The sequence below is a fragment of the Micromys minutus genome (assembly GCF_963924665.1).
Source record: "Micromys minutus genome assembly, chromosome: 17".
In the NCBI taxonomy this organism is placed as follows: Eukaryota; Metazoa; Chordata; class Mammalia; order Rodentia; family Muridae; genus Micromys; species Micromys minutus.
In genome coordinates, this window is record NC_137952.1 from 29,957,351 (window position 1) to 29,979,228 (window position 21,878).

Genomic DNA, 21,878 nt, shown 5'->3' on the forward strand with positions numbered 1-21,878 from the left:
AAATAAAAATAAAACCTGAGTAAAAATAGGAAAAAAAATTTAAGCTGACACTTCATCAAAGTATACAGATTGATAGCAGGTAAGCATATGAAAAGATATTCCATATCATAGAGCTGCAAAGTAAGACAATGCATCATATTTACACACCCACTGCATTGGATGCAATTCAAGGATCTTGGCACTGGAGAGATGGCTCAATGGTTACCAGCATGTACATGACAGCTCACAACCTTCTAACTCCAGTTCTAGAAGATCTGAATCCCTCTTCTTCCCTTTGTGGCCACTGTATGCACATGGTGCTCAGGCACAAATGCAAACAAAACACCTATACACATATGATAAAAGGTGAATAAAGCGGTAAAAACAACAAGGATCCTTACCACTGCTAAGGATGCAAGATGTGGCATCATCTTAGAAGAGAATTTGTCATTTTCTTTAGTAAAATTGCACATCTTATCCTAAGTTCCAAAAATCCCACTCCTTAAAATTTATGTATTGAATTAGAAAACATAGGTCCACATGAAAAACTGCACATGTGTGTTATAGCGTATTCTTTTATCATTGCCAGAATTTGGAAGCAACAAGATCTTTTTTATTCAGTGGACAAATATATGTATATATATATTACTGTGCACATCAAACATATATTATACATATATGTGTGTATAATATATGTATATATTATACACATATGATCATATTTATATGTGCATTAATTAAATCAGCACTAAAAGATGAGGTACCATGAAAATACCTGATGGAAACCTAAATACATTTGTATGTGGACACTATCAGTCTATAAAGGTTATAAACTGTATCACTCCAGTTTTATGGCATTCTGATAGACTATGGAGACTAAATAAAGAGAGCAGTGTTTGCCAGATGTACTCATTATCTCTTCATTGATGTGACACGGAACTGAGAAAAACCACACAAAGGAGGATGGTTTACTTTGGCTCACATTTTCAAAGACTTTAGTCTGCCATGGTCATTCATGGGTTCAGAAATTTGGTCTGTCACAGCAGGAAAGACATGGTGATCAGAGCAGCTCACATCTTGCAGTGGTAGTCAGGAAACAGATACGGAACGTATTGCTGCCAGACATTTTCCTGCTCTCTCAGTAACTTATCTTGGCTTCTGGTCCATGGGAGGGTACTGCCGCCATTCAGGGAACATCTATCACTTTTCCACTGAAGTTGGTCTGGAAACACTCTCACATGTGCACCCAGAGGTGTGCTTGAGTAATCTAGGAGCTTCTGAATCCAATCAAGTTGATTTTTAATCAACTATACTCTTGACAACCATCAGGGGCAGGGAGGATGATAAGAATCCCAACAATACTCAAGGCAGGTGAATTATTATGACAATATGATGGTATCGTTCTCATTATATTAGTAACTGTCACGTGTTGTCTGAGCTCACTGAGAAACTGTCTCTGGAAGCAAAGATTAGGCCTGGACAACCCACCTCCTCACATTATAGAATCAAGCACGTGTCCCTTGAAGGCTCCTTGTCTGGGTAGAGGCTGGCCTTTCTAACTTGGTGACAGGAAGGGCAAACAGCCCAAGAGTAAAAACATCATGCCTTGAGAACATTGACAAAATAACTCATTTCCATCAGGGGTTACTATTGTTTATTCCACGATATAAAAATACTCGCAGGTGTGAAATAGAGGCCAAATATTCAGCCATGTGACCCTGATCCATAGAGAGAAAGCAATGGGTCAGGAACTTTAGCTGACTGTCTCAATGTACCCAGGAGGTTTCTGCTGGAGCTCCCAATTTGATGATGTCATCTCTATCTGTGCCTCCCTCCCCTTACTTGGGGAGCTCAGCTTTATCTAAGGGGACACTCTACTATACCGGGCATTCTCAATGGGAAACTTCACCTGGCCACCATAATGGGGCTTCCACGTCAATTTCTGCTGAAATTTTTGAGCTCTAATTTGAGGGTGTTTGGGATACTTATGTATCTATCATCCCATTATCCACTCACCCACCTGTTATTTATTCTTTTACTTTGGCTTCCCATATATTCAATGAACATTCACTCAAAACCTAAACTTTGGGCTGGCCCTGTGCCACAGCTCTCCATACCCAGATCCTGTGGAGAGAGAGCTGGTATCCCAGAAGTGTTGACACACCTGAGAGCACAGGGAAGAACGCCACTTCTCCTCTGAGGGGCCTGCCTGGAGCCCTCAGGACACAGGAGCCAAGAAGCAGTCTGGAACAGGATCCTTCCAGTTTCTGTCTTTGCCTAGAGCTGACCTAGTGCCACAGTTCTCTGTACCCAGATCCTGCTGGGAGAGAGCTGGTTTCTCAGTAGTGCTGACATACATGCTTACAGGAGGGTCAAGCCACTGTCAGAGACAGCAAGACCAGATAACCCCAGAGATAACTGATTGCAAAAGGGAAGTGCGAGAACATAAGCAACAGATACCAAGGCCAATTGGCTTCATCAGAACCCAGTTCTCCCACCACAGCAAGCCCTGGCTACCCCAACTCCGAGAAAAGGCAATATTCTGATTTAAAATCAGACGTTAGAGGACCTTAAGAAGGACATAAATAACTCCCTTAAAGAAATACAGAACAACAGGTAGAAGCCCTTAAAGGGGAAACAAAAATCGCTTAGAAAATTACAGGAAAACATGAACAAACAGGTGAAGGAATTCAACAAAACCATCCAGGATCTAAAACTGTAAATAGAAACAATAAAAAAAATTCCAAGGGAGACAACCCTAGAGATAGAAAACCTAGAAAAGAGATCAGGAGTCATAGATGCAAACATCACCAACAGAATACAAGAAATAGAAGAGAGAATCTCATGGGCAGAAGATACCATAGAAATCATTGACACAACAGTCGGAGAAAATGCACAAATCAAAAAGCTCCTATCCCAAAATATCCAGGAAATCCAGGACACAATGAGGAGACCAAACCTAAAGATAATACATGTAGAAGAGAGGGAAGACTCCAAACTGAAAGGCCCAGTAAATATCTTCAAGAAAATTATAGGAAAAAAAAGTTTCTTAACCTAAAGAAAGAAATAATCATGAACATACAAGAAGCCTAGAGAACTCCAAATAGATTGGACCAGAAAAAAATTTCTCCCATTACATAATATTCAAAACATCAAATGCACAAAATGAGGAAAAAATATTAAAAGCAGGAAGAGAAAAATGTCAATTAACATATAAAGGCAGACCTGTCAGAATAATACCAGAATTCTCAACAGAGACTATGAAAGACAGAAGATACTGGACAAATGTCATACAGATCATAAGAGAATACAAATGGCAGCCCAGGCTACTATATCCAGCAAAACTCTCAATCATCAAAGATGGAGAAACCAATATATTCCATGACAAAACCAAATTTACACAGTATCTTTCCATAAATCCAGCCCTACAAAGGAAAATAGATGGAAAACTTCAACAAAAGGAAGGAAACTACAAACTAGAAAAAGCAAGAAAGTAATCTTCAGTCAATTAACCCAAAAGAAGAAACCACACAAACATAATCCCACCTCTAACAACAAAAATAACAGGAAACAACAATCATTTGTCCCTAATATCTCTCAACATGAATTGACTAATTACCCAATAAGAAGGCATAGACTAACATAGTGTATACTTAAAGAGGACCCAGCATTGTGTTGCATACAGAAAACACACCTCCGTAACAAAGACAGACACTACTTCAGAGTTAAAGGCTGAAAAACAGTTTTCCAAGCAAATGGTCCCAAGAAACAAGCTGGGATAACCATTATATTATCAAATAAAATTGACTTTCAATCAAAAGTTATCAAAACAATATAAGGAAGGACACTTCATACTCACCAATGGAAAAAAAATCCACCAAGATGAACTCCCAATTCTGAATATCCTCTGAATGCAAGGAAAACCACATACATAAAAAAAAAAAAACCTACTAAAGCTCAAAGCACACATTGCACCTCACACATTAATAGTGGGAGAAGTTAGCACCCCACTCTCATCAATGAACAAATCATGGAAACAAAAACTAAACAGATACATTGAAACTAACAGAAGTTATAAACCAAGTAGGTTTAATAGATATTTATAAAATATTTAATCCTAAAACAAAAAAATACATCTTCTTCTCAGCACCTCACAGTACCTTCTCCAAAATATACCATATAATTGGTCACAAAACAGGCCTCAACAGATACAAGAAGATTGAAATAATCCCATGCATTCTATCAGATCACCATGGACTAAGGTTGTACATCAATAATAATAAAAACAACAAAAATCCCACATACACGTGGAAGCTGAACAATGCTCTACTCAATGATAACTTGGACAAGAAAGAAATAAAGAAATTAAAGACTTTTTAGAATTTAATGAAAATAAAGGTACAACATACCCAAACTTATGGGACACAATGAAAGCAGCACTAAGGAAAACTCATAGCTCTGAGTGCCTCCAAAAAAAAAACTGGAGAGATAGCATACACTAACAGCTTGACAGCACTCCTTTAAGCTCTAGAACAAAAAGAAGCAAATATACACAAGAGGAGTAGACAGCAGGAAATAATCATACTCAGAGCTGTAATCAACCAAGTAGAAACAAAACAACTATACAAAGAATCAACAAAACCAGGAGCTGGTTCTTTGAGAAAATCAACAAGATAGATAAACCCTTAGCCAGACTAACCAGAGGGCACAGAGACAGTATTCAAATTAACAAAATCAGAAATGAAAAGGGAGACATAACAACAGAAACTGAGGAAATTAGAAACAATGATCAGATCATACTACAAAAGCCTATATTCAAAAAAAATGAAACATCGGAATGAAATAGACATTTTTCTAGACAGATACCAGGTACCAAAGTTAAATAAGGATCAGATAAACCATCTAAACAGTCCCATAACTCCTAAAGAAATAGAAGCAGTCACCAAAAATCTCCCAACCTCCCCCTCTCCCTGCCAAAGCCCAGGACCAGAGGGTTTTAGTGCAGAATTCTATCAGACCTTTGTAGAAAACCTAATACCAATACTTTCCAAACTATTCCACAAAATAGAAACAGAAGGAATGCTACCCAATTCATTCTATGAAGCCACAATTAATGCTTATACATAAAGCATACAAATACCTAACAAGGAAATAAAACTTCAGACCAATTTCCCTTATGAATATAGATGCAACAATACTCAATAAAATTCTCACAAACTGAATCCAAGAACATATCAAAAAGATCATCCATCATGATCAAGTAGGCTTCATCCCAGGGATGCAGGAATAGTTTAATATACGGAAATCCATCAACAGAATATAAACAAACTCAAGGAGAAAATAAAAACATGATTGTGTCATTATATATACAGCAAATCATTAGCCAACATCAAACTAAGTGGAGAGAAACTTGAAGCAATCCCACTAAAATCAGGAACTGGACAAGGCTGCCCACTCTCTACCTATTCAATACAGTACTCAAAGTCCCAGTCAGAGCAATTAGAAAACAAAAGGAGGCCAGAGGGATACAAACTGGAAAGAAAGAAATTAAAAATCACTATTTGTGGATGATACAATAGTATACTTAAGTGACTCCAAACATTCCAGCAGAGAACTCCTAAAACTGAAAAAAATTCCAGGAAAGTGGCTAGATATAAAATTAACTCAAACAAATCAGTAGCTTTTCCTCTACTCAAAGGATAAACAGGATGAGAAGGAAACTAGGAAAACAACACCCTTTACAATACTCACAAATACAATAAAATACTTTGGTGGTGTGACCCTAACCAAGCAAGTGAAAGATCTGTATGGCAAGAACTTCAAGTCTCTGAAGAAAGAAATCGAGGAAGATCTCAGAAGATGAAAAGATCTCCCATGCTCATGGATTGGTAAGATTATTATAGTAAAAACGGTCATCTTGCTGAAAGACATCTACAGATTTAATGCAATCCTCATAAAAATTCCAACTTCATAAAGTTCAAAAGAGTAATCTGCAAATTCATTTGTAATAAAAAATAATCCAGGATAGTGAAACTATTCTCAACAATAAAAACGACTTCTTGGGGAATCTCCATCTCTAACTTAATGCTATATTACAGAGCAATAGTGATAAAAACTGGTATTGGCACAGAGACAGGGAAGTAGATAAATGGAATAGGATTAATGACCCAGACATTATGGGTCAGACAACTGACCAACACCTATGGTCAGTTGATCTAGGATAAAGGAGCTAAAACTATCCAGTGGAAAAAAATATAGCATGTTTCAACTGGCAGTCAGCATGCAGAAGAATGCAAATCAATCTCTTATTATTTCCTGTACAAAGTGTCAGTCCAAGTGGATCGTGTTCCTCTACACAATCAGATACACTAAAATTGATAGAGAACAAAGTGGGGAAGAGCTTAGAACACATGAGCACTGTGGAAAATTTCCTTAACAGAACACCAATGGCTTATGCTCTGAGATCAAGAATCAACAAATGGGACCTCATAAAATTGCAAAGCTTCTGTAAGGCAAAGGACACTGCTAAGAGGACAAAATGGGAACCAACAATTTGGGAAAAGATAATTACCAATCCTATATCAGATAGAGGACTAATATCCAATATATACAAAGAACTCAAGAAGGTAGGCTCCAGAGAATCAGATAATCCTATTAAAAATGCTATATAGAGCTAAACAAGGAATTCTCAACTGAGAAATATCAAAGGCTGAGTGAGAAACACCTAAAAAATGTTCAACATCCTTAGACATCGGGAAAATGCAAATCAAAAACAACCATGAGATTCCATCTCACACCAGTCAGAATGGCTAAAATAAAAAACTCAAGTGACACTAGATTTTGGAAAGGATGTGGAGAAAGAGGAACACTTCTTGATTGTTGGTTGGATTGGAACTGGTACAACCACTTTGGAAATCAGCCTGAAGGTTCCTCAGAAAGTTGGACATAGTACTACCTGATGACTCAGGTATATCTCTCATGGGCACTTATCCAAAAGATGCTCCAACATATAACAAGGACACATGCTCCATTATGTTCATAGCAACCTTTTTAAAAAAATATAATATTCAGAAGCTGGAAATAATCCAGATGTTTATTTATTTTTTAATTTTTTCAATTTTAATAGAAATTCTCTGTATTTACATTTCAAACGTTATACTCTTCCCCCCTCTACCTTCCCTTCCTCCTTCTCCTCAACTTGCTTCTATGAATGTGTTCCTTCTCCCAATCACCCTCTCCACCCCCCTGCTTTGGCTGGTTGATGATGTTGTTCTTCCCATGAGGCTGCAAACCTTTCAGCTCCTTCAGTCCTTTCTCTAGCTCTTTCACTGGGGTCCCCGTGTTCAGCATGATGGTTAGCTGCAAGCACTTCTCATCTGTATCTATATGACTCTGGCAGAGCCTCTAAGGAGACATCCATATCTGGTAAACACTTCTTGGCATCAGCAATAGTGCTTGGGTTTGGTGGCTGCAATTGGGGTGGTTCTCCAGGTGAGGCACTGTCTGAAGATCTTTTTTTCAATCTCTGCTCCTTTATTTGACCTAGTATTTCCTCCCATGAATGTTTTTTTCCCCTCCCTTCTAAGAAGGACTGAAGTATCCACATTCTGGCTTTCCTTCTTTTTGAGCTTCATAAGGTCTGTGGATGGTTTCTTGGATATTCTGAGTTTTTTGGGCTAGTATCCTCTTATAAGTGAGTACATACCATGAGTGTTCTTTTGTGACTGGGTTGCCTCACTCAGGATGATAGCTTCAAGTTCCATTCATTTGCCTAGGAATTTCATGAACTCGCTGTTTTTAACAGCTGAGTGTACTCCATTGTGTATATGTAACACACTTTCTGTATCCATTCCTCTGTTGAAGGACATCTGGGTTCTTTCCAGCTTCTGGTTATTATAAATAAGGCTGCTATGAACATGGTAGAGCATGTGTTCTTGTTAGATGTTGGAGCTACTTTTGGGTATATGCCCAGGAGTGGTATACCCGGGTCCTCAGGTAGAACTATGCCCAAATTTCTGAGGAACCGCCAGACTGATTTCCAGAGTGGTTGTAACCAGCTTGCAACCCCACCAACAGTGGAGAAGTGTTCCTCTTTCTCCACATCCTCAGCAGCATCTGCTGTCACCTGAGTTTTTGATCTTAGCCATTCTGACTGGTGTGAGGTGGAATCTTAGGGTTGTTTTGATTTGCATTTCCCTGATGACTAGGGATGTTGAGCATTTCTTTAGGTTCTTTTCAGTCATTTGATATTCCTCAGTTGAGAATTCTTTGTTTAGTGCTGAACAACATTTTTAATAGAATTATTTCTCCAGAGTCTAACTTCTTGAGTTCTTTGTATATATTGGATACTAGCCCTCTATCAGATGTAGTAGGATTGGTAAAGATCTTTTCCCAATCTGTTGGTTGCCATTTTGTCCTTTTGACAGTGTCCTTATCTTTACAGAAGCTTTGCAACTTCCAGAGGAATATATACAGAAAATGTGGTACATTTTCACAATGGAGTACTACTCCACTAATAAAAACAATGACTTTATGAAATTCTTAGGCAAATGGGTGGAACTAGAAGCTATCATCCTGAGTTGGGTAACCCAGTCACAAAAGAACACATATGGTATTCACTCACTGATAAATGGAAATTAGCCCAAAAGCTCAGATTGCCCAAGATAGAATTCACAGACTACATGAAACTCAAGAAAAAGAAAGACCAAAGTGTGGATTCTTAAGTACTGCCTAGATGGGGAACAAAAATATTCAGAGAGGGAAACAGGGAGACAATGTTTGAAGTAGAGACTGAAGGAAAGGCCATTTAGAGACTGACCCACCTGGGGATCCATTCCATATACAGCCACCAAACTCAGACAATATTGCAGATGCCAAGAAGTGCATGCTGACAGGAGCCTGATATATCTGTTTCCTGAGAAGCTTTTCCAGATCATGACAAATACAGAGGGGGATACTCACAGCCAAACATTGAACCATTGGAGAACAGGGTCCCCAATGGAGAAGTTGGAGAAAATACTGAAGGAGCTATATTGCAACTCCAGAAGAACAACAATATCAACCAACCAGAGCTCCCAGGGACTAAACCACTATCCAAAGAGTACACATAGACAGACCCATGGCTCCAGCTGCATATGTATCAAAGGATGGCCTTGTTGGGCATCAATGGGAGGATAAGCCCTTGTTTCTGCCAAGGCTTGATGCCCCAGTGTAGGGGAATGTTAGGTTGAGGAGTTGGAAGGTAGTGGGTGGGTGAGCACCCTCATAGAAGCAGGGAGGAGGGAGATGGGAGAGGTGGTTTTGGGGGAGGAAACCGGGAAAGGGGAAAACATTTGAAATGTAAATTTAAACCCCCCCCAAAAAAACCAAAACAAAAAGGGAAAAAACCTAAACTTTGGCTATTGTAGATCATTTTCCTGACAGTACAATGTGATACATTTTTCAATGTAACATTCAATGTACACATTTCATATGTAACATCAAGAAGAAACTCTAACACAAACTATGAAATTTGGAACATAATGTTTCTGTTGGACATGAACCAGAACTCTATCTTTAGCATCACCATCTAAGGTGCCTAGTTCAATCTTAAAATGTATTACATTAAAGTACTTGGAGTATATAACTTGATATGTAAAAGGAAATGGAAAAACTAAAGACCCTTCAAAAGACATAAAATGTAACTCAATAAACTCAAAAAATTTTATCAGTTGCCTTTGAGCTCTGTGTCACAAATAGAGGGTCCCTAACAAAGAAGTGGTTAGAGAAAATAAAGGGAAAGATCAGAGACAAAAACAAGATGAATCTGGTACCAACTTCTTGTTTATTTAGGTGCTTTGGTTACAGTAAGTTATAATGTTGAAAAATATTAAAATTCCTAGCAAGAATTCTCCTTTTAGCAAAACAAATCATAAAGACAGGCAGGACATAAAAGTTTATTTCATCCATTAAACTTAAATAACCAGTATTTAAAATTTCATGAAATTTACTTAATATCAGCCAAGAGATGGAAGCAGCCAATGGCAACTCACAGGAATGGCTCTATTTCAAAGGGTCCCACTACACTATTGGTACATCAAACTCAAAACCAAGCAAGGGTGTCAGGTGTTTTATTAGGCTTACCATGTTGCATAATTCAGGCTTTGGAAATTACAGATATTTGGAATTAGGGACTAGGGTACCAATAGTTTACTAATTAGTCAATTTATTGAGGATTATTTTTGTTCTCTGGGCATAGAGTTTCTATTTGGCATTCATAATCCAAATTATGAATGAAATAATGAATTTGAGAAGGAACTCAATGCTAAACAGCAGGAGGAAGTTTGTTGTTATGAAATGTCATCACTGTAACTTCTGAATGAATGGCTTCCACAGTAAAGTTATGTTAGAGTGTGGGGGCTCATGTGTGTAATCATAACACTTTATTGGCAGGCTGAGGCAGGAAGACCAGGAATTCAAGGCCAGCCTTAATTACATATTGAGTCTAAGGGCAGTCTAGGCTACATGACATCTCACCTTGTCAAACAAAATAATAAAAAAGATTATCATTCTAGAGCACTTAAAAGATAAGGATACTCTGGTTTGAAGCAGGAACAAGCATACTATACACACGGACAGCTTAGAATGCCCAGATTGCATAAGATGTTTGAAGACTAATAAGTTGTTTTCCTATTTGTATGTGTCTTCGTTAGGGTTTTACTGCTGTGAGCAGACACTATGACCAAGTCTTAAAAAACATTTAACTGGGGCTGGCTTACAAGGTCAGAGGTTCAGTCCAGTATCAACAAGGCAAGAACATGGCAGAATTGAGGCAGGAATGGTGCAGGAGGAGCTGAGAGTTCTAAATCTTCATCTGAAGGTTGCTAGTGGAAGACTGACTTCCAGGCAGTTAGGGTAAGAATCTTATAGCCCACACCCACAGTGACATACCTACTCCAACAAGACTACACCTCTCAATAGTGCCACTCCTTGGGCTGAGCATATACAAACAATTATAGTATGACAACACTAATTATTACAAATTCCATAGTTCAGCAACCTCACAGGGATAAAAATCTTGAAAACTCACAGGGTTGAGTTTCATTACAAAAGGTTTTGGGGGGAAGAATTGATTTCCTTACATTTTTCTGGAGGCAAACCACCATCCAGAATGATGACTCCCGAGTCTTCAAGCCAATCAGTGTTTGTTTAATCATCCTTTATAATCAAATCTGTTTTGAGACACCCTCCTCCCCATCAGTTTTAAAGACTGTTACCTTGGGTCCATGGAGTACCCTTCATATTTAAAGGTTGTGTTAACTAGTAGATTTTATTGCCATGCACCTTAATGTATCTAGAGGTCTTAAAAGCTGTCTACCTTGGAGAGTTGAGAAGTTACTCTTGAAAAGTTGCACGGAGTTCGTACTAACTTAGCGGTCCGTGTTACTAAGGCTCTCGCTTAAATAGGACTCAACACCGGAAAGCTTCACACGGTTGGCGCGACATCCGGTCCTCTAACCGTTCTTCCGGGTTCCACCGGCCACCCTCTGAGAAAAATTAACCCGCACGCGCACAGCAGCGCCTTTGGCGCTGACGCGGGGGCGGGCTCTCCTGACTGGCAGTAACGTGCTGTGGCGGAAGACGACGTTTTCCGCTTTCGTCACTTCCGTGTGCATCGGCGGCTCTCGTCCGGCTGGACGCTGGCACCCGTTAGGTTCCTACTTCTTGCCTCTGACTTCACACCACTCGCCCCACGCAGCGCCCCGTGCAGGGACATGAGTGTTCCTGTGCCATCGCCCCCGGACGGGGTCCTTGCGGAGCCCCCCGACAGCCTGGAGGCCGGCGAGCCCACGCCGGGTACGGCAGTTTTGCGGGCGACTGCTCACAGGGACCGGGGCCGAGTGGGTGGGACGCCTAGAGCGCCAGAGCAAAGCAACCTTGGTCCCGCGGGGAAACGCACTGTTGGGTGCTGTTAGTGTTGAAGGTTTGAGTTTGTGTTGCATTTCAACTGTTTGTCACGGGGTTAGGGGTTGGTGATGAGTTTGTCAGAACGTCGGTTTTTAGAAACCTATCCAATATTGGATACTCATAAAAGAATCTGACTTCCTTGGTAACATTTCTTCATCCGATACTTCAGCGGTCCCTGTAGTTCCAGAATAGTTTTGAGCATTAATGCCCGAAGGCGTCCGTTGAATGAAACGGTTAGTTTGCTACATAGCCAGATGGGCACTGTTTATGTACACCATCGTCTTTGTGAGGTTGAGAACATCGCCACTCAAACCAGTTTCAGTGTGCATTGGTTTATAGGAAGGGCGCTAGATGGACCTTCTAAAAATAATCTCGTCGTTCCTGAAATAGGAAGCTACAAATCTACTCAGCATTTCCTGGCCATGATTTTCTTTAATGACGTACCCCATGACTTGTTCAGTCACATCAGTAAAAACACTGTAGTACCTACGTGGAGCTTGGGTCTCTCTCCCTCGCTCTTTCCTTTCCCACTCTCCTCTCTCTTTCCCCGCCTTCCTTCCTCCCTCTCTTCTCTTTTTTTCTCCTGCATATAATGCACGAATGGCATGCATATAAAGGAAAGTAGATGTCAGAGGTAGGGACAGGACTTTTTTTGTGCTAAGCAAGTGCTCTACTACAGATCCCTAGCCTCAGATGTCTGATCTTGTTAATGGTGTGTGTTTGCGCCCTGATGTCAGCAGTTCTAAAGCTACCGCCTCTAGTCTCTTATTCTCGAATCATTTTTCCTTTGTTGTAACTTTACTGCCTTAAGACAAGCTCCAGCCATGAGTCCTTCGAATCCTCAAATAGCATGAATTTCCCATAGGATCGGCACTCAGGGATCCTCATGGGCTGGCTCACAGTGTACATTAATAGCTCATTTGTTGCATTTCTGTGAACAGCCTTGCTTTTCATCCTTACCTTTACGAATTCTGTTTCCTTAACAATGTTTCATCCCTTCTATCAGACTTGTGTCCATGTGGAAGTGATGGCGGTAGTCTAAGTTGGTGTGGTTTCTTAGGAGGGTTTTTTGCAATGTCAAAGATGGGACACATGTTACTTTCCAACTGTTTTCTAAGAATGTCTTCCAGAGACATAAGAAGGGGCAAAGATTAGCTAGGAAGATCATTGCATCTTTCTTTATTGAAAAGTGAAAATAGTGCAATCTGTCCACAGGGGATTGGGTAAAAGTACTATAGAATTTTGTTCTTTTAAGATGAATGAAGTAGATCCATATAGATTGCTGAAGAAAGATACTTAAGATGTGTTTAAGAGAAAACTTGCCACGTGTTAACATGCCAACACTTAGGGAGTTGAAGCAGGACAAGCCTTTGATAAAACAGACAGACACACATACAAGTAGAGGGCCCTCAGAATAGTGTGATAAAAAGGTTGTATGGCCAGGTAAAGACAGTCTCTGAACATTTATGTGTGAACTGCCATGACTCCATTGGAGTTAGGTCATGAGAAGGACATTTGCTTTTTAACAGTGATTAACAAAGAGAACAGAAGATGGGGTGGGGGATGAGGTGGGTATTCAGCTTCTTCAACACCCAGCCTTCCTTTAGAAACCATCTCAGATTGTCAGATTCCACAACACTTTCTGTAATGGTTTTGTATACTCCTCTGTATTGTGCACTCAGGGAGGAGAGTTTACCTTAGTTATTGTTGTAACTAAGAAATTAACACACAGTAGGTGTTCAGTGCACATTCATTGTGTGAATCTGATAAGGACCCCCCTTTTTTTTCTTTGAGAACTGTGTTTCTTAATTGTCTAACACCATAACCCTTTAATATTTTCATGACTACTTCATAACTATTTTTGCTACTGGTATGGATCATAATGCAAATATCTTTGTTTTTTGATGGACTTAGGTAACCCTGTGGGGTTGCTACCACATGGTCAAAACCTCTGTTTTAGAGTCTTCCACAATGAAGTACCTGGAACTTAGTAACTAAATATGTATAAAAAATTAGCTGATATCTGTCCAATAATTACTAATAATTATAATAGGAAAGGGAGGCCTATGAATGAAAATGTTTGCATGCGTGTGTGTGTGTGTGTGTGTGTGTGTGTGTGTGTGTGTGTGTGTAGGTAGGTAGGCAGGCAAATTTGTTGTTACATCTCAAAGTTGAAATATCCTTAGTCAGGTATTTCTTTCTGTTCATCTGTAATATGTTGTCCATGTTTACTTGAAGTTGGTGTTGTACTGTTATTGTAGACAAAATATAAGCAGTGGAATTACTTGCGAAATGTAAACGTTTTGTTCCTCATCCAAAGGCACATTAAGAAGTTGGTGTTGTACTGTTATTGTAGACAAAATATAAGCAGTGGAATTACTTGCGAAATGTAAACGTTTTGTTCCTCATCCAAAGGCACATTAATAGTGTACTGTTCCCAAGTCTTCCTCCATCCTATTTCATTTTTGCTAGTGGAGAGTTCCAGTTTCTATTTAGCATTTCCCATTTGAGTTGTCTTTAAACATTGAAAATTCCAATTTGTTTGTGTTTTCAGGGTTAAAGTTAAAATTGTTACAGAGGTAAGAGCCTCTAGTGTGCCTAACCACTGAGCTCTCTTTCCAGTCCAGTCTTAATTTGATGTTCTCTGGTTCTTTTTTTTCTTAAGATTTATTTCTTTATTATATATAATTACACTGTAGCTGTCTTCAGACACACCAGAAGAGGACATCAGATCACATTACAGATGGTTGTGAGTCACCATGTGGTTGCTGGGATTTGAACTCAGGACCTCTGGAAGAGCAGTCAGTGCTCTTAACCGCTGAGCCATCTCTCCAGCCCCCTGGTTCTTACTAGACTATAATTGACAACAGGTGTTTGGGAAGTTACCATTAACTATGGAATGCTTTCTGGGCAGTTTTAGTGAACACTTTACTTTCATCTTATTCAAAATCAATATTTGTAAAAACCTTATAACCATTCATTGACCCCACTCTGAAACTTTTGTACAATTTTTCTGGGAACAGTAATCAGTGGGTATTTACCTTAGACATTTGAATTGCCTGGAAGAGGATACAGAGTCATTCCTGGCAGCAGGTAAACTAGGCCATGACACAATCAAAACACACTATTTCCTATAGCACATTAAGGTATGGAATGTTTTTCCCCCTTCGAGTTGAGTCATCACATCACTGAACTTGTGTTAATAGGCCGAGTCCTGGGGCCCCATCCCAGCTGACTTTCCTAGCTTTGGCCCTGATTCACAGAAAGTGCTGTGTCTTAATTAATAAATGACAAAACAACCCCCTTTATGTGCAAATATATTAAGCAAAAGGCCTTTCTTTGCATTTAAAACAGGGGTTTAGGCATTGCATCTTCGTTTATATAATCTCTTTAACACTTTATTTTATTTTATTGCCTATTTGGTTATGAGCCCAGCCTTTAATGGTTTAGCCATCTCTCAGTCCTCCCTGTAATTGTTTGGGGGGAGGGGCAAGTTTGAGATCATATCACTGTATTCTTGTGACACTCAGAGAGCAGTTTTCAGGAGTCTCTTCTTTCCTGTAGGTTTCGGGGATGGATGTCAGGAGGTCAGGCTTACGTAGCAAGATCTTTACCCACTGAGCTGCCTCACCAGGCTCTGTATATAGAATATATGCATGCTTTTAAAAGCATTAATGTATTAAGAATTCCTTAATTCAGTAGATGTAAACTTCAGCCTGACTCATTTAATAAAATGCATGAACATGTAAAATTTGAATATGCTAATGTACATTTACCTAGACTTTGTTATATACTTGCAGCTTAAAAATACCTTTTTCCCAGACGTGATAATACATGGCTCAGAAGGCTGAGGCAGGGGATTGAGAATTTTAGGCCAGCATGGGCTGACTATACAGGGAAAACTTGCCTCAAAATAAGAAATACTTAAAATAACACAAATAGTTTTTGTTCTTCCTTCCTTCCTTCCTTCCTTCCTTCCTTCCTTCCTTCTTTCCTTCCTTCCTTCCTTCCTTCCTTCCTTCCTTCCTTCCTTCCTTTCTTCCTTCCTTCCATTTTAGAGAAAGCTTAGAAGGTCCATATTTAAAAGTAGTTAGGAGAGGGTTTGGGCTCCCAGCTCCCTGTCCCTGGCTGAGCCCCAGCCTTTCCCAGGCAGCAGCAGCAGAGCACTAACTACATTTGTTTCTGTCTTGAGCACAGGCTTAAGTGACGCATCTCCAGATGAAGGACTGATAGAGGACTTGGCTGTGGAGGACAGGGCTGTGGAGCACCTGGTGGGAGGCCTGCTGTCCCACTACTTACCAGATCTGCAGAGGTCCAAGCGAGCGCTCCAGGAGCTCACGTAAGCCAACAGAAAGCCAGGTGCCCCCTGGTAATCTCATGGAGCACGGAAGTGTTGTCTCCTGGAACACTGAATCATTGAGCATGTCTGTGTTCTGAAAGTGGGAATCGTGAAGTAACCTGTAGCCTAAATGTCGAAAGTGAAGTCTTCCTCCTGGAGAGTCTAGTTTGTTTGTGGTAGACTTTGAGAGTGAGTTTGGATCATTTGTGTGTTCGAATGATCAGTCTGTTCCCTGTGAAGTGCTCAGAGCTGGTGGAGTTTAGGTCCTTATAATAATTGTATCAGCTGTGATGATTGACCTCTTCATGAACGATTCTTAAAATGTTGTGCCCTTTTTTCTTGTTTGATCTGGCCAGCGGCTTTTCAGTTTTATTGATACTGAAGTTGCTGTTTTCATGTTTAACCCCAATCCCATCCCCACCTCTGTTTTCCAGTTGTGACTCCTGGGTTTTGCCGCCTTGTATTTGGCAAGTTGCTGGGTATTTTGTTCTCCATGCTGTACTTCCTCTCGTGTGATTTCTAGTCTGACACAAATGGACTAGTGAGTGACCTGTTGGTCTGCAGGCCCAGGTCTGATAGTGGACGTGTGTTTGCCCTTCAGTCACATTGCTAATTCAATTTTCATCACAGCTCTTTATTTTGCAACAAACCATGTTATATTTTTCTTTAAAATGTTCACTTAGGTGACCCTTCCCTGTCACTTAACCCTGTGATCATATTGCTTTGGGGAGGAACAGGAAGGAAGTTAGCTTCTCTCCTTCCATAGGATTTGAATCTAAAGGTTAACAAACCCTTGAAATTGCTCTGACCTTGTCTGTATAAGTGACATTTAGGTCAAGAGAAGCAAGTTGAGTGTCTAAGAGCACACGGCTGTAAGGGGGAGGCACATGGTTCCCAGTCCTCTGCCGACTCTTTCTGAGCTACTCATTGATCCTTGAGGAAACACTGTCCCTCAGCACTGCATCTTTTCCAAGCCTAAATCAGGAAATTCTTGGTTCCTAGTTTACTTTTGGGGATGCATAGAAAATCGAGTTTCATGAGCAAAATACAATAAAAAAACTTTTGGGGTGATAATGCAGAATGTTGCTAAAACAGCAAAATACTCCGCAATAATCTGATTATTTTAGTTATTAAAGTCTGAAATTGTGTCAAGAATAAAGTATACTCTTAGTTGTCAGAATATATCTTTGATTTTGGAAAAGACTATTCTAAGTCAGGGAAGTCTTGGAGAGGCGCTGTGTTGCCAGCCGCATTTCCAGTTTTTCCCTTTAGCAGAATGAGTATGATTCTGTGAAATGAACCAATACTTAGAAAGTGTAAAATGTGCTTTGGCTGTGTGCTTTTGTTTCAGACAGAACCAAGTTGTGTTACTGGATACACTGGAACAAGAGATTTCAAAATTTAAAGAATGCCATTCCATGTTGGACATCAATGCTTTGGTAAGTATGATTTTGCTTATCTAACTTAATGAGCTCTGGTTTTAGAAGGGCTTTGTACTTCTGCATTTTAATAATCTTATCCTCTAACTTTTATGTGTAAAATTTGTCTTTTTAATAAATCCTGATTGCTTTATTAGAATTCCAAGTTATTGTCTTTCACATGCTGAATATATATTAGGAAACTGAGCTTATTTGTACTGTGGAGAAGATCTCATGAGATGATGACATCAGAGGAAAGTGGAAAGTAAGGGACATTCGAGGCACTGTTTCTACCCTACCACCAAGGAAAGTGCCAGCTCTTTTGAAGGGCCAATTATGTGGTTTCTTAATTACTTTTAATTACCAGTATTCTTGTCACCACGATGAGACGGGCACGCTGAGGATGAGTAGTTGGTTAGATAGTTGAATTTCACTAGAAGCTGATAAAAGAGCAGATAGTCTTTAAGAAAACAGACTTAGCCTAAGCAAGGCCATGTTGCTCCTTTTCCCTCCCTGGACATTAGCTACTGCTTGTCTGCATGACTTCAGAAGGATTCCTACACACCTCAGAGGTAGACACTTACTGGACAGAGGTGGGTTAGGATTGTCTCCCTTACATATCCATCATGCTGTCAGCACTAGGGAGAGGCTTGCTGTACAGTGCGGCCTTCTCAGCGGCTCCCTGACCCCTGTGGGAGAGTGAGCACGGCCACACTGACTCCCTTGTCCTTTCCCGACTTCACGCTGTGACCAGATGGTTGTTTGTTATGAGTGAAAGTTGAATAAATGAGCAGAATTCTGTCGCATCAGCCTGGAAGGACAGAACTGAATTTTTAACCTATCTCTTCCCTTTGACCAGGAGTGGTTTTAATTCTCATGTAGGAGTGGGAATGGGAAGCCCTGAAAGATACACACAGAGTTCCTGTGAACTGACGTGACTTGTAGCTATGTGAGAGGTAGCTACTCTCTGCAGGCCCACCTCTCATTCCCTCTCTCTGTGTTGTCTGAGAATAAGGTTCCCTTCCCATTCTCTCCAACCAGTCTAGGCCTCCATCACCCTTCAGCTTCTCCCAACAGGAGACTTACCTTTTGGCTTCTGGCTGAGACACAGAATGTGTACTTTGGGAAAGCAGTGAGCGTCCTTTAGTGCCTATGTTGTTATTCTGACCTCAAGAGACATGACTGAGTTTGTTCTCTGAGTCTGGGAACCTGCTGGGTTTTTCTGACCGGAAGACAGCACTCCCGGTCTTGTTAGCTTGTTCTCTCAAAAAGGCAATGGTAACTATTATAATTTTTAGACTATGTGGCATGTTTTTGAAGCAAAATGTTGTTTATAACCTATTTAACATTAATGTCTGTTTATGTTTAATAAATTATTTTGAGAGACAGTCAATCAGAGAGTCTCTCTCTCTCTCTTTCTCTCTCTCTCTCTCTCTCTCTTTCTCTCTCTCTCTCTGTGTGTGTGTGTGTGTGTGTGTGTATGTGTGTATGTGTGTAGCCCTGGCTGGCCTGGAACTTAATATACAGCCCAAGTTGGCTTTAGACTCACACAACTCTACCTGCCTCTGCCTCCCGAATGCTGGAATTATTTTTTGTCAACTGAATTGAATAAGCTGTTTTCAAAATTCTGCTAATGGTTGAATGAAATCTGCATCATAGAGTTTAAATTATGGCCATCACTGGGGCTCTAAATTTGCGGCCCAGGACGGATGAACTGTAGTTTAAGTGTTGACACATTCACACTCTTGTCTTTCTCTCTGTGTGCTCTGACTCAAGTTCACAGAAGCGAAGCACTATCATGCCAAGCTGGTGAACATAAGGAAAGAGATGCTGCTGCTCCACGAGAAGACATCAAAGTTGAAAGTGAGTGGGAAACCCTCCTCGTCCTTCCTAAACAGTAAGATATGAACTCATGTCACATTGGTTCCCTTTAATGAAGTCCCTTGGCTCCTTCACCAGTCACTGGGCTAGTGGGCTCATCTCTGCATATGAACTTGCAGTTCATACTTAATGTGAACCTGGAGTAAGGCTTGTTTGTTTTGTTTTAAATTAAGGGGACCTTAAGCGTGGAATTTATTAATAAGTATTGAATAACTGAAGTCAAATATTTCTAAGTTATGCCGTAACTGTAGCTCTCCCCGGTCTCCCACAGAAAAGGGCGCTGAAGCTGCAGCAGAAGAGGCAGAGGGAGGAGCTGGAGAAGGAGCAGCAGCGCGAGAGGGAATTCGAAAGAGAAAAGCAACTGACAGCCAAGCCAGCCAAGAGGACGTGAGGCGCCAGCTTCCGGGTTCCTGTCCCATCCTGCTTCCTGGATCTCCAGTGCCGTACACAGAGCGGGAGGCGTGGACGGGGCCTTCTGCCATGGCTCGTCTTGAAATCTTCCCCAGGGTTGCTGTGTCTCCAAGACTTCACTGAAGAAGTCTTGTTGATACTTACATTTTCAACTCTTGCTTAGTTTTAAAGTTTATTATTTTGATCTTAAATCATTTGTAAACTGAAAACACTGGTTCTTAGAAGAGTCTGGATACTAGTTCAAAATGAGTAGAAGGTCTGAGCTTCTTAAGAATCAATTTTAGTTTCAGTTTCTTCTTTTATGAGGACAGGTCTTTCCTGCAAGGCCACACTGATTTTTGGCAATTGCTTTTTATTGTTTAAAGAGAAATGCCAATTGTGTGATCACACATCTCCCAGAAAGAGAGCTGCCAAGCTTTTTTGAAGAACATAGGAGGTGTGTGTACACTGGCAATACCAGCACCTTAGACGCAGGCTGGGAATAGATGCCAGACAGATCCTTCCAGCCATTCTCTTTTCCAGTGTTGCTGCTGATGTGGATTTGGGGTGCAGGGCAGGAGTCTATCCATTCCTAAAGCTGTGCAGCAATGGTGGATCTGCCAGATGCTCAAAGGCGTGTGTGTGTGTGTGTGTGTGTGTGTGTTTGTGTGTGTGCACGCAGTGTATGCATGCTAAGTTATCACAATGTAACAGTGTTTCTGTGCTGTTTTCTCTCTATATCTCTGTCTCTCTGTCTCTCTGTCTCTCTCTGTCTCTCTCTCTCTCTCTCTCTCTCTCTCTCTCTCTCTCTCTCTCTCTCTCTCTCGACCAGGCTGGCCTCAAACTTAACAATCCACCTGCCTCTTATTTCCAAGTGCTGAGATTAAAGGTGTGCACTGCCATGCCTTGTTCTGTTTCTTAAGAAGAACAAAATCTTCTGCTGCTCACATTATATGTAAATATTGTACAGAAGAGAGGACATGATGCCTTTACTGTTTTCTAGAACTTTTTCCCTTTTGTTGTACGTAGGAACTTACTCTGTAGGGCAAGATGAAGTCTCATTGTTGGAAATCAAGACTGCAGTAGTGTACTTTCTCATTTTAATGTTTAATAGGAAGCTCATTTCTAGCCCCTACTGTGAGTGAGCAGCACAAAGCTACAAAGGTGTCTGATTAGAATGGAATTACTACCTCTGATCACATACTGGGTGATAGAGAGATCATTAAAGATGACCAATGCTAAGAATTCGTCAGCTTAATGGCGTAACTGTTTCTTTGAAGGACCCCTTTCCTTCTCAATGAATGAAGTGTGGTCCCACAGCCATTGATCTTGACTTCTGTTCAAGAATACAAAGAGTATCTGAAAGGCTGTTACCCTCACTCATTTGCTGTCACTCCCAGAGCACAGGTCACCAGGACTTGCAGGACAATGCCATTATATTGTGGAATGTACTTGTTACAATAAAATATCTGATCCGTGATGAAGGCTGGAGATTGCTTTTCACGCTGACCAATAGTATTGGTTGATTCAAGTGCTGTTCCTGGACACTTCTGTACACTTCCTCGGGCTCTTAAAGTGAATCTATCCTTTGTTTTGCTCTGCCATTGATTCTAATGTACCGCAAAGGATGAGATGCTCTGGGTCTGGTTGCCACTGGCAGGGTTTCCCACACTCAGTCACATGTCCTTTTCACCTGGGAACTTGAGAGAATGCAGACATCCTCAGTTCTTACCCACTAGGTCTGATGTGGGGTGTAGAGTGCTTCACATTCTGATGCAGGAACTCGTGCTATAGAAAGCCCAGTGATTACATCCATGAGCAATGGAATAGTTTCATAGCTACCCAGTAACTTGTGGAATTAATCTTAGGAAATAAATTATTCACTACTGCTTTTGATAGAATCAGATTTAAAACCGAACCTTAGC

The 21,878-nt window shown here is 40.5% G+C and overlaps 1 protein-coding gene and 1 pseudogene across 2 annotated transcripts in view; both read left to right on the forward strand.

The window, feature by feature from the left end:
* Nucleotides 1–21,878, forward strand: part of LOC308431438 (protein FAM98B-like) — a 292,458-nt pseudogene that overhangs the window by 124,087 nt on the left and 146,493 nt on the right. The window lies entirely within an intron of this gene.
* Nucleotides 11,662–21,424, forward strand: BLOC1S6 (biogenesis of lysosomal organelles complex 1 subunit 6). Its single transcript, XM_080931107.1, has 5 exons — nucleotides 11,662–11,814; nucleotides 16,123–16,264; nucleotides 17,616–17,703; nucleotides 19,459–19,545; nucleotides 19,835–21,424. The coding sequence occupies exons 1-5, from the start codon at nucleotides 11,733–11,735 to the stop codon at nucleotides 19,952–19,954; spliced, it is 519 nt and encodes a 172-aa protein (XP_080787233.1). The 5' UTR covers nucleotides 11,662–11,732; the 3' UTR covers nucleotides 19,955–21,424.

What these genes read in the sequence shown, in the direction of transcription:
- BLOC1S6 (XM_080931107.1), top strand. Translation starts at nt 11,733, where the DNA reads ATGAGTGTTCCTGTGCCATCGCCCCCGGACGGGGTCCTTGCGGAGCCC. An exon ending in CGAGCGCTCCAGGAGCTCAC is followed by an intron (nt 16,265 to 17,615) that starts GTAAGCCAACAG and finishes CTTTTGTTTCAG; the next exon opens with ACAGAACCAAGTTGTGTTAC. An exon ending in AGAAGACATCAAAGTTGAAA is followed by an intron (nt 19,546 to 19,834) that starts GTGAGTGGGAAA and finishes GGTCTCCCACAG; the next exon opens with AAAAGGGCGCTGAAGCTGCA.